General features: G+C 36.3%; 1 protein-coding gene across 1 annotated transcript in view; it reads right to left on the bottom strand.

Annotated features, from left to right (window-relative positions):
• The window catches only part of LOC108675241, a 44,541-nt gene extending 30,546 nt beyond the window's left edge, over positions 1 to 13,995 (bottom strand). Inside the window, exon 1 of the mRNA XM_047885143.1 lies at positions 13,691 to 13,995. Within this exon, the coding sequence (XP_047741099.1) occupies positions 13,691 to 13,736 (46 nt within the window). The 5' untranslated portion in view covers positions 13,737 to 13,995. The remainder of the gene's footprint in view (positions 1 to 13,690) is intronic.
• Positions 13,996 to 15,530: the final 1,535 nt, after the last annotated feature.

Below are 15,530 nucleotides of genomic sequence, written 5' to 3'. Positions count from 1 at the left end.
TAGAGCGCTGCAGAGTAGAGTGCATGTATCACACCAATGACCAATACTCCCACAAACTACACATTGCAGTCACTCTAAACAAATAACATGTTTAACAATGTAAATAATTGAGACTACCCGCTGTAGAATGAGTAATTGGGATCAAATCGCTACCTACAGCTATGGCCAGGAGTCAGTGGTCAAGCAGTAGGCAGACCACACCGAATACTGCAACGTTGAGCGCTCCACTAAAGTGGCCCATGAAGAGAAATTAGCCTTACTTGCGCCTATCAAACACCGTTGCTAAGTTTATGCTCTTCGTGGGCACCCGCTCAGGGGATGCAACTGCGAATGAAATACCCCTAACTTACTCAACTGCCGGCCATACACCGTTAAGATCTCTTAAGACTTAAGCCAATGTCCCGTGGACCGTTGGGAGTGAATCGTTCTTGTTGTTAACTCTTTACCAACGCATGCTGTCCGAATCTGCTGCAGTGGACACAAAGTTTGAGCAACAGGAACTGTAATAGCGGCGTCAGCAGAATGGCTTTGGGTATACACCTATAACAATGTTGAACAAGTTAGTCAACATTGAATATAATATGAAGATTTGAGCGCAGCCTTTATACTGCTTGGATATTATCAATCGCCTCCAGTGAAGGCCTCGTACGGAACAGGAATCACCGAATCACACACGATCTTCGTTATACTTGATTGCTGTTGTGTAAAAAATTAAATTCAATAATATCCTAGACTGTAATTGAGTAAGTCATTCTAAATTTGATGAATCAATTCATTAACAGAAGTTGATCGTGGGAAGGAAATATCTTACCAGCTGCTCTAGCTGCGGTACTTTAAAATGACTCGTGCATGATAAGAATGTGGAACCACAAGCGGCCAAAGTTTAGCCTCTCCCTCTCCTCACCAATCTTCAAGAAATAAAATACACCAACGCAAAGTTCAGCTAAGTAAAGCTTAAATGAAATTATTGCATATGTATGAATAAAATGAATATGGTATTTTTATTTGGTCATTTTGAACCTTGGGTAAATCTTCGATATAGGTCAAGGTGGAAGGCGTGCTGACATTCAAGAGGAATGAAGATGTATCTAACGTTTTCTGGAGTCTTCCATGTGAGCACATTCTCGGCCTAAAGCACCAGGCGATATTTTCATTCAATATTATCTCATTCTGTTCAATTAACTAATTTAGTCTTTTAACCGTTCAATTGATTCTTCTTCAATTTTCCAATTTACTCACAATCAACCCTTCACATCGATGATGATTTCTATCTGATTTACAAGTTCAGTAGTGTTTTTGATAGAGAGTGGTGCTACGCTAGTCCCATATCGAGAAACATATCTGCATATTATTTTGCTTTTTACTCATCGCGTACTCTGGTAGTATAGACTACTGGAGTGCAGGTGAGTTAGGTGTAACAGACGTAGAAATTATTGTAGACGTTGAAGGGAGATAGTAAGGCGCCTTGCTTTAGAGGTTACACGATGCCGGGTCTTACTTGGACCTTGCATAAGGAGTTAGTAATGTCCTAACGTGCACATTTCCTAACGCTCTAGAGTCTAGAGGCACTTAATTACAGTTTCACGGGGAATGGACTCCAGAACCCAATAAAGTCGTACCCCTTCATGGCTTGTACTTCGGTTAGGCATTCGAAGTTCCTGTTGGTGTCCGATCGTCGTAAATGATGGTTAATGTCTGTAGTAACTTGATGTTGGTACTGAAGATCAAGCAACTTCTTCTTTAACGGTCTTAAAGAAATGTTCAGTCACTTTCGAACAGTCACTGGAGCAAGTCACACTTGCTTCTGGAGTCTCCTGATCAAGATATTAGGCAACCGTTCTCTCATAGAGAAGAGGATTTTTCTAGAACGCTTTATGTTGTCGTGACAAAGCCGTACTGTAAACATGAAAGATTTTTTAATGTCTTTGTCTCCGTCTCTCTAAATGCGCATTTAAAATATACAACAGGCATCGAAGTTAGCCTGTAAAGTGAATATCTAAATTACCACGATGCTAAAAAGAACCAACATTAATGGAATGATGCACCGGGCTTTTCACTGAAGTGACAGGTGATCAACCAAGTGACCCAATTAAGTATATAATATTGTAGAAGATGTATCGCTGTCTCAATAAACTTTATAACAGCATATAAAAATTGATTCTGATAAATTGCAAACTTGTTAGGAGAACACACTAAGAGCTATGAATTTATTGATTCATTTTAAAGTTATCACAGAGTTGAGCAACACATGAAGATAGTTTATTCTTTCTTTTGGGAATTCATATCTCAAAGCTAAAGCTCACTGTCACTTCAAGAGTAATACTTAAAACATCATTGTAAGGATCTTAGGTACGATTCCTTCGTTTCAGTCGTGCAAGTGATCGAGTTTCCATCTCTCCATTGTTAAGGATACAAATCCTTCACAAAGCAGGTTAATTCTATTTCGATTGGGCATAGATATTTCAATTGGGCACAGATTTCGATTTATACGTGTATGTTCTGTTTGATTACACTACAACTAATATCACTGTTTCGTCGTTTTTCTTTTTTCTATTCAGTAGTTTTCACCGAAAACAAGAGCAATTGTCATTTGAATATTTTTCTGGCACTCGCTGATCCAGCTAGAGAAAGGCCAAATGTCGACTTATCACGCTCACTCATCATCCACTTCCGTAGGGTTTCGACTGCTGCATTCTAAAGCAGAATAATTGATCTACCATCACGTGAATGACAGAATGAATCACTGCCTCAAGATAGAAAAATTAATTTGGATGACAGGAATGAAAAAAGTGACAGAAATGAAGGATGACAACTGCATTCTTGATATCATACCAAAGGTAACATAAGCAAGCTGAAGAGGAGACCTTAACGTAAATTTTGACGACAAATGTTATCTAACCAACGCTTGACTGTTACGCGTAATCGGTCAATGTTTGAGATATGCGGTTGCCTATTTAGGTTTTAAATGCTGCACTATGGGATAATATTTTGAAATGCTCCCCATACCTACGAGGAAGAAGCGTAGCTCAATACAATTGGGGAAGAGTAGAAGCTCAATACAGTTGGGGAAGAAAAGTAGCTCAATACAGTTGGGAAGAGACGTAGCTCAATACAGTTGGGGAAGAGAAGTAGCTCAATACAGTTGGGAAGAGACGTAGCTCAATAAAGTTGGGAAGGGAAGTAGCTCAATACAGTTGGGGAAGAGGTGTAGCTCAATACAGTTGGGGAAGAGGAGTAGTTCAATACAGTTGGGGAAGAGATGTAGCTCAACACAGTTTGGAAAGAGAAGTAGCTCAATACAGTTGGGGAAGAGGTGTAGCTCAATACAGTTGGGGAAGAGGAGTAGTTCAATACAGTTGGGGAAGAGGAGTAGCTCAATACAGTTGGGGAAGAGATGTAGCTCAATACAGTTGGGGAAGAGAAGTAGCTCAATACAGTTGGGTAAGAGGTGTAGCTCAATACAGCTGGGGAAGAGAAGTAGCTCAATACAGTTGGGAAGAGACGTAGCGCAATACAGTTGGGGAAAATGTGTAGCTCAATACAGTTGGGGAAGAGGTGTAGCTCAATACAGTTGGGGAAGAGGCGTAGCTCAATACAGTTGGGGAAGAGGTGTAGCTCAATACAGGTGGGGAAGAGGTGTAGCTCAATACAGTTGGGGAATTAGTTTAGCTCAATACAGTTGGGGGATAGGAGTAGCTCAATACAGTTGGGGAAGAGGTGTAGCTCAATACAGTTGGGGAATTAGTGTAGCTCAATACTGTTGGGGAAGAGGAGTAGCTCAATACAGTTGGGGAATTAGTGTAGCTCAATACAGTTGGGGAAGAGGCGTAGCTCAAAACAGTTGGGGATGAGGAGTAGCTCAATACAGTTGGGGAAGAGGAGTAGCTCAATACAGTTGGGGAAGAGGTGTAGCTCAATACAGTTGGGGAAGAAGCGTAGCTCAATACAGTTGGGGAAGAGGCGTAGCTCAATACAGTTGGGGAAGAGGCGTAGCTCTGTCTCTTGTAGCTCAATACAGTTGGGGAAGAGGCGTAGCTCAATACAGTTGGGGAAGAGACGTAGCTCAATACAGCAAATACAAGAAGCCTTTACAGAAGGGAAGAGCAATGGCCGCTCAGAGGCATCTGACCATCGTAAAAAGATCTAAAATGCAAGACGTCATGAACGCGGTCCACACCCTAGAGACATAAAAGAGGGAGAGAGAAAACACGCGCTGTAAAAACACCAACAGCGAGAGACATAAAAACGCATAGGAAAAGTTAACAAGTAAAAGTGGCCGAGAAAGGAATTATGAGCTCAAAGGAATACTTCGAAGAATATATTGGCAGATTTTAAGTTCGTTGAAATATTTTACAAACGGACAGATCTGGAGAAGAAGCGTTTCGTACTAGAATTAAATTAAATGGGTTCTATATGTATACAAATTAAGGCAATGTGTTCTTTACGTAGCACTTTAGAGCAAAATAAACTCATAAGAGCTCGCTAGAAATATTCCATCGAGAGAATATTTTTGTTGTGAACTACTTATTTTTTATTTCGGCAAGTAATTAAAAGCAAGTATTGTGACCCATGAAGAACGCTTTGCAGAGGATGTCGTTGATACAGAGTTACAAATATTTATCAATAACAGTTCCCTGTGTAGGCAGGTAAAACTCTTTCACTTTCGTTCTTATTAATGACTTACCGTTCATTTACGAAGAAATATTTTGATGACAAACTTGTAGTGGATTTTCCACGTTCGATTTTCATTTGCATGCGTCCATTTTACATTGCTATCTTAATTATATCGATAATCATTTTTTAAATTTTTTATCATAATTAATTTCTTAATTTTGACATGATACGTTCCTGATTTATCAGCACCATATAACTTCGTGGTGACTCGATCGTCTGTCTCTAAGTTGTTTATTTCAGTAAAGTTTATTATTATATAATAATATCATATAATAATTATATAATATATAATTATTGTATAATAATAATATAATATAATTATATAGACTCGATTATAGTCACTTACACATCATGCCTTTGCTCACGTGTTTGAAGGCTGTTGAACTACAGCTTGGTTTACCATAGTAGTATTCTTAGTTGCGAAAAATAATGTATTTATATGTTTATGTGATTTTCGCTGGCAATTTAAACCAAATTTATGCTCCAGGTAAGTTATTGAAGTACGATTTAAAATAAAATCTGAAATAATTGCCTCTTAAAACTTTACAGTTGCATGAACAATGAAAATAAATCATTCAACTCGTCGGTTATGGTTACCATGGTTACGCGCTTAAACATGAGGTTTCCAATCTGTACGCTTAACAATAATGGCATCCGCTGTGCTTAATGGGCGTGAAAGTAATTGTTTGGAATCAATCCACCAACGGACATTGAATTTTTTTAATCTGGCTGCGCGGTGATAAAACAAAGGGTAAATGTTAATTGAAAAGTTTACTGATTATGATCGAAATCTTCATCATCAGGCTGGGATAAATAACAAACCAACAAATCAAATTCGCTTCTTACAACTCTAATGTATCAATGCTTTTATATATTGAAGGAAAAACGAAGTATGGCTTCAGGAGGGCAAATTTGATAGGAAAATTTATTGAGATTCAGTAGTGCCAAAATATTTCGTTGTTGAATTTTCTTTTGGATAGAATATCAGCGCACAGGACATGGATGCAGCGCACAGGGCATGGATGCAGCGTACAGGACATGGATGCAGCGTACAGGACATGGATGCAGCGTACAGGACATGGATGCAGCGCACAGGACATGGATGCAGCGCACAGGGCATGGATGCAGCGCACAGGACATGGATGCAGCGCACAGGACATGGATGCATGAGGCGCTGTAGCATCCATGGTAATTTTATTGCAGGACAATGCAAGACTAATTGAATATATGGAGATGAGCTGAGTTGTGCGGTGCTGCTGTGTTCCTGCCGCATGTGTGGTGTCTGTGTGCTGTGACTGTGTACTGTGCACAGCGTAACAAACTCGTGAATGGCGTCACCAAATGTTTGAAGATATTGCTATTGTTCTTCAACTTCAATACAAATAACAAATTTTGGATCCAATGGAACATTTGGTAGACTCCAAACTTCTGACCTGATTTTGTTGTAATTCAACGCTACTCTGCATTTTATTTCATATCTCTCTATCATCATTTTATTTAACTTAACTTAATAATAAATTAACGTTGGCGAGAACCAATTAAGCTGAATATCATCACGACGATTTTCTTTTATTGAAATAAGGTAATGAGATCTACAGTCTCAATATATTGTAATATGACTCAACTCACTATGAACAAAAGCACAATCGCTAACAGTGAAATAGTGACATGGTAATGACATTGAAATGAAAATGAAGAAAACCTAATACATTAAAATTTATTTTGTTACTTACACCGCCAATTTTTTTTTTCCAATGAAACAAAAAATTTTAAATTTTTGTATAACTTTAATTACTTAACGGAAAATGGCGCAAAAAATGGGAAAGCTTCGAAACCATCAGTTGTTCATGCGTGAACATGTTGAACATTTCGTGAACATGTTAAAAATGTAAAAATATGAATACCTTAAACTTGTAAATACGTGCATGCGGTCATGTAAATAGTGAGAATATTTAATTAACTACTCGCAATTTACATAAAATCACTTGAAATTCGAGCACTAGTTTCAATTACTTTTTGAAGGTTGTTTAGTTTTAATCAAAATGTCGACTATGGATAAGTAATATAATAATAAATAATAATAAATTATTCGCCGCCATAATGTATTCGTTTTCGCAGCCTTTCTTTGGTGCAGTTATCCTACAAAGTACAGCGAATAATTAATAACTCGTCTCGCCCTGCAACAATTTTGAATCCCAGATTCTAATGTTAAAAATCCCGTCCAGAAGTGTAATAATGCGAAATTTTAAACAGTGCATTGGAGTAGCAGCTTTAAACAGTGCATTGGAGTAGCAGTTAGTAAAGTGAGTAAGCGTACATGGGCATTAGAACTGAGATGTCGTCCAAGTCATCAGCTCACGCTTTTAACTTTGGAAAATAAAATAGATTCGAAATGGAAAGAAAATCGTTTCCAATCTCGTCATAGATGTTATCACTCATTCTGTAGAACAGCGTTATGTGCATAAGCGTAATGTACATTAGTTACACATCATAAATAGCGTTATTGTTCAAGAGTTACACATCATAAAAGTTACATATGTACACGAGTTACACATCATAAAAGTTATGTACACAAGTTACACATCATAAACGTTATGTACACGAGTTACACATCATAAATCAAACACATCTGAATGTTCAATACATCTTGAAAAGTCTCATTGAACGAGCGAGCGTTCCTGTTCCCATCGAATTCCTCGTCGCGTGACTACGAATGACGTCAAATGAACGTATATTTCAACCCCTATTAAAGTTGTGATGGTTTGTAGCGCCGCTGAGCATGAATGGCATTTACATGGCCGCTCGTAAGCCCGTGATGACATATATCATTTGTACGACGCGACGTCGATATTTATTGGTAGTAAATATCGGCTACGATGCAGCCGTGACAGCTACGTAAACGTATCAAATCTGTAGTGGAAATATGTCTTGCTCGTCTGCCTTTGTTTGACGTGTTTTGACGAAAATATTGCACTTGGATTTGAATTGGTACAGATGTGTCACTCATGCATGATGAGGTCATGCATGATGAGGTCATGTACGATGAGGTCATGCATGATGAGGTCATGCATGATGAGGTCATGCATGATGAGGTCATGCATGATGAGGAGATGCATGATGAGGTCACGTATGATGAGATCATGCATGATAATGCCATGTATTATGCGATTTGACGTAACTTTTAACGTTAGTTAATCACCTTAATTTTATAGTTTATTCTCCATTCATTTTACCAAGAATAAAGTTCCCAAAATCAAATTTAAGTAATGAACGTTTTAAATAAATTACCGTTATGTTCTACGTGCATTCTTTAGAGTCACAATATGTACAGTCACAATATGTACAGTCGCAACATGTACAGTCACAATATGTACAGTCACAATATGTACAGTCACAACATGTACAGTCACAATATGTACAGTCACAATATGTTTAGTCACAATATGTACAGTCACAATATGTAAAGTCACAATATGCACAGTCACAATACGTACAGTCGCAATATGTACAGTCACAATATGTACAGTCACAATATGTAAAGACACAACATGTACAGTCATATATGCACAGTGACAATATGTAAAGTCACAATATTTCTTGTGATTATATTTTTCTATGGGCGTAACTCAATATGACAAATAATTAATCTTCTTTCGGCGATTTCAAACTATTGAATTGAAATCATTTTATTTCCCTTTTGTGTAATTAATTCTCTTATTCGTCTACTAACATTATCCCTTTCACCAATAAATCATTTGAACATGTATTCTTTTTGGTATCCATTTAACATTGATCCTTACTTGTCCAGCACTTTCGTGTCAAAGCTAAATTAAGTGTACAATATTACAGCACATGCCACGACCGCCACACAAATGCAAGCCCTCAATATCAATATCATTAAAAGTCATATGGACATATCCGAGCATTGATTATTTTCATGGGATTCCTGTACCGAACTTAATTATTGAGCCTTTAAACAGAGCCAGCAGGATCACCAGCAGCACCAGCAGCACCAGCAGCACCAGCAGCACCAGTCACCAGCACCACCACCACCAGCAGCACCAGCAGCACCAGCACGGAGTTCATCGTGCGCCGTGTCTTGATTTACGCGTTTTTTACTCTTATATCTCATTTATTGGAAGGCACGCATGTTTCTAAGCGTTCAGTGTCACAGCTTCGCTTTTATGTATGATTATCGAGTCTTTTATCCGAAGTTGAATTGCTACGTTTATGGATTCAACTCCCATATTGGACATTGAAATCAAATTATTATTGTAGGCAATTCATTCATTCGTGGACATCCCGGAAATTCAATTTAGTATGATCGACTGTCCATAGGGTGACTTAAAAATTTTTGTATGTACGTCGTCATGAAATAATATTTAATTAGAAGGTCCATCGCCTGTTATTTCAAGTTCGATTCATCTCGCGCAGTACAAGCACGAGGAAAAGAGCATATGAATTGACGATTATGAATTGTGAAATGACGAGGGCGCTGAGAAACGCGTCAGTGTTTCATTTTTATGTTCAGGATTTGTGCATAGAAGTCCTAATGCTGAAATAGTACTATCACCTACAGCAGTGAACACCATCACCTGTAGCTATTCGCAAAATTAAAAACAGTTAAATGAATTTGAGGTAGACAATTTTTTGCTACCCATCCAAGTTCTAACAAGTGCTTTTCCATAACATTTCTTTACATTATATCCAATTCAAAATGTGCAATGAAACATTTGAGTGAAGAACTGCTATAAGAATTTTATGGCACAGCACAAACAGACGATGTAGCTTCGAGTACTCTTCGTCTATAGCGAATAATAATTTGTAAGAGACAATGACAGGTTATATCGAGTAATAACCACCCTCGCGAGACTATGAATCTTCGAGACAAAGCGCAGTATCAAAATATCTTTGTTGAATAAAATTATTATTCGTGATATTCCATTCGAGATGCGGGGGTGATTCACTCATACTACTACAATTACATTGATTTATTTATACAATTAAGAATTTAGACGAAATATGGATAGGGAGAATCCTGCCTAACTTGAGCAGTATCAAGATATATTCATTAAATAAATTGATTAATCGAGTCATTCCATTTGAGAAACTGGTATGATTTACTCGTATACAATTAAGAACTCAGCCGAAATTTGGATAGGGAGAATCCTGCCCACTTGACTTGAGCGGTGTCAAGATATATTCATTAAATAAATTGATTAATCGTGCCATTCTAATTGAAAAGCTGGTATGATTTACTCGCATAATTAAGAACTCAATCGAAATTTTGATAGGGAGAACCGTGCCCAACTTGAGCAGTATCAATATATATTTATTAAATACATTGATTAATCGTGCCATTGATTTATTGATTAATTAAGCGTGCAGGTATGATTTACTGGTACAAAACTAGCTGCTGGTAATTGATTAATCGTACTGGTATAATTTAGAACTCAGCCGAAATTTGGATAAGGAGAACCGTGCCCCGGCTGAGCAGGAATTATGCGAGTGCGCCACGCCGCCCAGTTAGCCAGGGCCTATACTTTCAAAAAAAGTTAAGAGATCGTAAGTTCATCAGCCAATCATTGACGGCCTTTCTAGCAAAATTCACCAATCATAGACAAGAAAATAGAGCGTAAGTACTTACGTTCACTTAGCGAGTTTTGAAAGTATGACCCCAGCTGGCACATTAGTGCGCCACGCCGCCCAGTTAGCCGGCTGGCACATTAGTGTCGACGATACAGGCGGTAATTGCCACTTATTAAGATCTCATGCCTAATTCGCTCAAGGACATAATTAGTGGACCATAAAAACGGCTGAAAATGCCCTGTCAGCACCTTGTTTTTCCTTAATTAGAAGAGCTTCATAATTTATTGGACAATACTCGTTGCTGTTAGAATGGATGCTACGTATTAATTTATTTTCAGAGCGGATGTGAGAGTAAATTGGTTCAAAATTTTCATGTTATACATCAGTAGTTTATTTATCATTGGTTATTGATTTAAAAAAAGGTAAAGAATTGAAAGTCAATAGCAATTGGATGAATCATTGTACACACGAAAAAATTAATGGGTCGCATTATCCAAATAGTGACATACTTTCTGCAAGTAGTACCAACAAACCGTTATGCCCGGTTAAACTGAGTCAAAATGACCTACACATGAAACAAATGTTTGGACAAGTTTCAGTAATTATTTTTAGTATAGAATATCTGAAAAACCGTGTATCTAAAAAAAAACAGAAGATATTATAGATAGCAGAGTGCAATAAAGTTTCATAAGTAGCAAATGTTAGCAGGGCATTACAGTTGTTCTAATAACAAATACCCACCTTAAATAATTTATGAACACACAGATACCGTCACGACACACTCCTCTGTTACCCGCCTTACCCAGTTAATGAACACCCAGATACCGTCACGACAGACTCCTCCGTTACCCACCTTACCCAGTTAATGAACACCCAGATACCCCCACGAAACACTCCTCCGTTACCCGCCTTACCCAGTTAATGAACACCCATATACCCTCACGACACACTTCTTCGTTACCCACCTTACCCAGTTAATGAACACCCAGATACCCCCACGAAACACTTTTCCGTTTTTCTTATAGCACCGTTGATGCACTAATTAAGCCGCACTCAATTAATATTAAATGACCAGGCATGAGATGCTATCACTCAATTTAGTCCTATTGTAAGGCGGTTTCGGTGTATGGTTTCGCTTGTCAGCTGCTGTTCGCGGTTTCGCTTCTCGGCTTGAAAAAAAAAATGAAAAACCAAGCGCGCAATCTCCAGATAAATTCTGCATGACGAATGGCCAGCGTTACCGAAATTTCAAATTTTAAATCGCGACAAGCTGAACTGACAACGGTTGCAAAGCAGATGAACAGGTCCTACAGAATAGATCGTGCAAAATATCATCAAAAGTCATGCAGTGCCCCAATGCTACAGGACCGAAGCTCTCGTCAACATGGATTTAAAACAATCTCATTTGTCAGGACATTGAAACTATTACAGAGTAACTTTATTTGAGATTTAATATTAAATTTTATCCACAATACCCAAAATTCTTACTTAGCGCATTTAAATTTTAAGCATTGTGAAAGCTTTACTTTGCATGTTAATGAATATTTTAAATGAGATACGTCGTACCACTAAAAAGAAGACGTTTGTTCATAACTTAGCCAAATTGTACCGATTTTATAGTTCACAATAAAAATTATTCACTGAAATTGAAAGAAATGATAATGTAAGTTTGCATAGTGCTTAAGCTGAATGGATTTAGATGATATCTACGATATTATGAGATCAATTATCCGAAACAAATATAATTTTCAGTGTTGCTATCCACGAGTAAGATGTAATGTATAAAAATATAATTTTTATGAGACAAGATGGCGAGCTATTTTCCGTTCCTGGACTTAGAACTAAATCTCTGTATCACATTACAGCGCAGTCCTACATTCTCGACTTCATAATAATACACGTGGAGTACTGTCGGCATTGAATTTTTTTATCTAATTTGTATTTCATTTTTCCATGTTTTCTAACCAAACAATAATGCGCCACGAGCAACGTATTTTTTGTAAGTTCCGTCAACCAGAAATCGTTTTGAATGCGTGAAAGTTCTTTCTCCAATATGGCGTACAAGTTTCGTATTTCAAAGCCATGTCAGAAGTCGAAGGCTTTTGATCGTAAACGGCTAGGCCATATAAGTTGCGTAATAGGCGCTCGAGCTCCGTTGTTTGTAACCTTACATCTCAAACGCTGGATTGTCGAGGCGATTTAAGAACGAATACGTATTTTTGAAATCAAATATTAGAGATTTATATCAATTTTCTTTGCCCACAGCAAAAAAAATAAAATGATGCCATCAATATGGTTGTACTTTGTAACAAAAAGGAATGACTACTATGCGTCGTGGATGCGTCCAATCATCATGTGGATGCGTCGTGGAAAAAGATGATTGATAGAAGTCTAAGATAATCCTGTTAAAAGTGATCAGAACTTAAGAGCTTTGACGCACAACTTTATTAAAAACGGCTTACTGGGTTAGGTTATATGAAAGATGTAATTGATTTAATTCATGCAATCAGTTATACATAAATGAAAATATTTCTACAAGATAACCGAACGATTAAGTAATCCTACCGATATCCCGCAAATCATTAGAGTTTCGAAACAACAAATGAAAATGGGACGTATTTTAGTTCACTTTTCAGGACGGCAATGAGTGGACGGTACATGGCAGTAGCTATACGTCCACTTCTTAATGCTTTGCCATTAAAAACTTAAAAGCAAAGAAAACTCCACAAAACTACTAATGTTTTTCGTTTTCTTTGCTTTTAAGTTTTTAGTGAATTTGCGATTCAAGCAAACCAGTGACATTATTACTTATATGCTTTGCTATTGTTTTAAATGGAATTGAAAATAACGAATTATGCTCTAATGTGAACCAAGATATATTGGTATGCAGATCAAGTTTAGTTTGCATGTAAAATTCGAAAAATTGTTTTTAAATCAATATTTTAACTTTTCGGTTGATATAGTAAGAATAGGTCAACCTAATCATAGACGTACATAGATTTTATTGGCTGCAAACATCAGTACGGGATGTCGTTAATAAATTCCCAAATCGTGTGCTTGAGATACGTAAATTGTATTCTACTCAATGAATTTATTTCATATTCGTATAAATTCCCCTCAATTACTGTCAATTTCATGAACAGAATTATTTTTAATAATATGTTCATGTTTTCTTTATTACATATTCATGCTTCCATGAATTCGTTATTAACCAAAATTACAATGCTATGAAATTAGCTGCTTTATTCATTTGGAAAAGCGGATATGAAGCACGAAGATATAAATTTATAAACTATGTCATCAACGAGTAAAAATAATAACTTAATTAAAATATCCATTATATTATATTATATTATATTATATTATATTATATTATATTATATTATATTATATTATATTATTTTATATTATTATATTATAAACTCACCGCCATATAGAAGCATCAGAGTGAGGCACTGGATAAACATCATCATGATGAAATGTTTGAAGTTGATGCCGCAGGTGTAGTTTCCTAATTTATATAATTTCTTAGAATAAAAATCACCGAAAATTTTCAAAGTTTAGTCCTAAAACACGTCGCCCAATTTGCATGGGTCACAATGATCAAATATCCATATCTCATTTTATATAAATTTGCCCGTGTGACTTACTTCATTTAACTTAGAATAAGTTCCTCTTAGATATTAAATTTGATGAAATCATATAACAAAAAATAAAAGCTTCAAAAATGTGTATCAATAAAATCAGAACACATAAATAAATAACATTTCTTCTGAATTGCTCTAATTATTCACGGTCTATTTACTTATAGCAACGAACAGAAGTAGATCCCTACAAGATTTTCTTTTATTTTAATTCAAATTTGTTTGGACAAATTTAGCGAAACAAATTCAGAAGCAAACTTCCACTCAATTGTATATAGATGATGGCAAAAAGTTTTCGGCACACAAATACTCTTCGGTATTAATATGCATAAAAAGCTTTCTTAAACTTTTAATTAGATTGTCGTGAATCAAACTGGCAGATAGAATATTGGCTTTAGATAATTCACTGCATGTGCGAAAAAATTCCGTATTGTAAAGGTCGTTCGTTGTCACGTGGAAGTGGTCGGCTTTGGGCCGTCTGGGAGTATGCCACAGAGCTGCATTAAGATGGGGTCTGAAAAGAAAAAATGAAATACATTATTGTCGCTTCAGGTATTATGTTCATGGGCTTTTACTATTTATTTATTAAGTACTTGGATTTAGAAGCCGATCTATTATCTCGGCACATTAACAGTCATTTCTAATATAACAAATTTTAAAGCTGAGTAACAATGAAAAAATCTGGAAAGCTGGTCAAAAAACGAAAAATATGTTTGAAAATATTATTTGAAGACAAAAATCATGTTAAATTACAAATTATTTATACGTTTCGTTCTTCAACTAACATTTTAAGTGGTTTCTCAATTCTATCAGTTGTTGAAAAAGATGTTTCAATTAGAAAGTTCATCTGTTATCATCGGCAATGTCAAAAATATTATGAGTAGCTGAAAAATTTTCCTTTTGGAATTAATTTCATCTTCGGGAATGTTTAAGATATTGAAAGTAGGTTAAAAATTTAATTCTTAATATCCTTTTAATTATCGGCAATTTTGAAAGAAAGTGAGTGGCTAAGAGTCGTTGCCTTTGCTACATCATCTTTATCATAGACAGTTTTTAAAGTATTATGATCACTTTGAGAATATCCTCTGTTACTTAATTTTACTCGTAGAAGAGGTTCAAAAAGATTATAACTGAAATAGAAAAGCCATATGAGAGACTTAATAAATTGTTAATTTTGTTTGAATACTAAATAACTGAAGGGTCCATCTCATCATACTGAACCTGCTCTTGTGCTTCATATTTGATCCGTTGCTAGGGCAGCGTGCAAAAGCTGATGCAAAAAAGGCGGTTGTGTGTTTCTTGCAATATTATTTTATATGATTCACATCTGCACATACATTATTGTCAAATGCCTTATTATTTTGCTGATGACACCTGCTATTTTTAATTACTATGTGACAGTATTTCGGAACTCTCAGAGAAATGTGAAGATCACTGATTTTTTATTCCTTTATCAAAAATTTTTTTAGCTATTTGCAGGCTATTTTTTATTTCTCGCCTTTAGCAAAATTTTCTGCTATTGACTGTCTGCAAAGTAACCAGTCATCAGGTTTATTGTTAACGAACGGCAGTCTATGGCAAGAGCCACCACTCTATTTATTTCGAAATATACACACAAATTAA

The sequence above is a fragment of the Hyalella azteca genome, unplaced genomic scaffold (assembly GCF_000764305.2).
Source record: "Hyalella azteca isolate HAZT.00-mixed unplaced genomic scaffold, Hazt_2.0.2 contig2100, whole genome shotgun sequence".
In the NCBI taxonomy this organism is placed as follows: domain Eukaryota; kingdom Metazoa; phylum Arthropoda; class Malacostraca; order Amphipoda; family Hyalellidae; genus Hyalella; species Hyalella azteca.
Note: the sequence above shows the minus strand (reverse complement) of the source record. Positions and strands in the feature narration are given on the sequence as shown.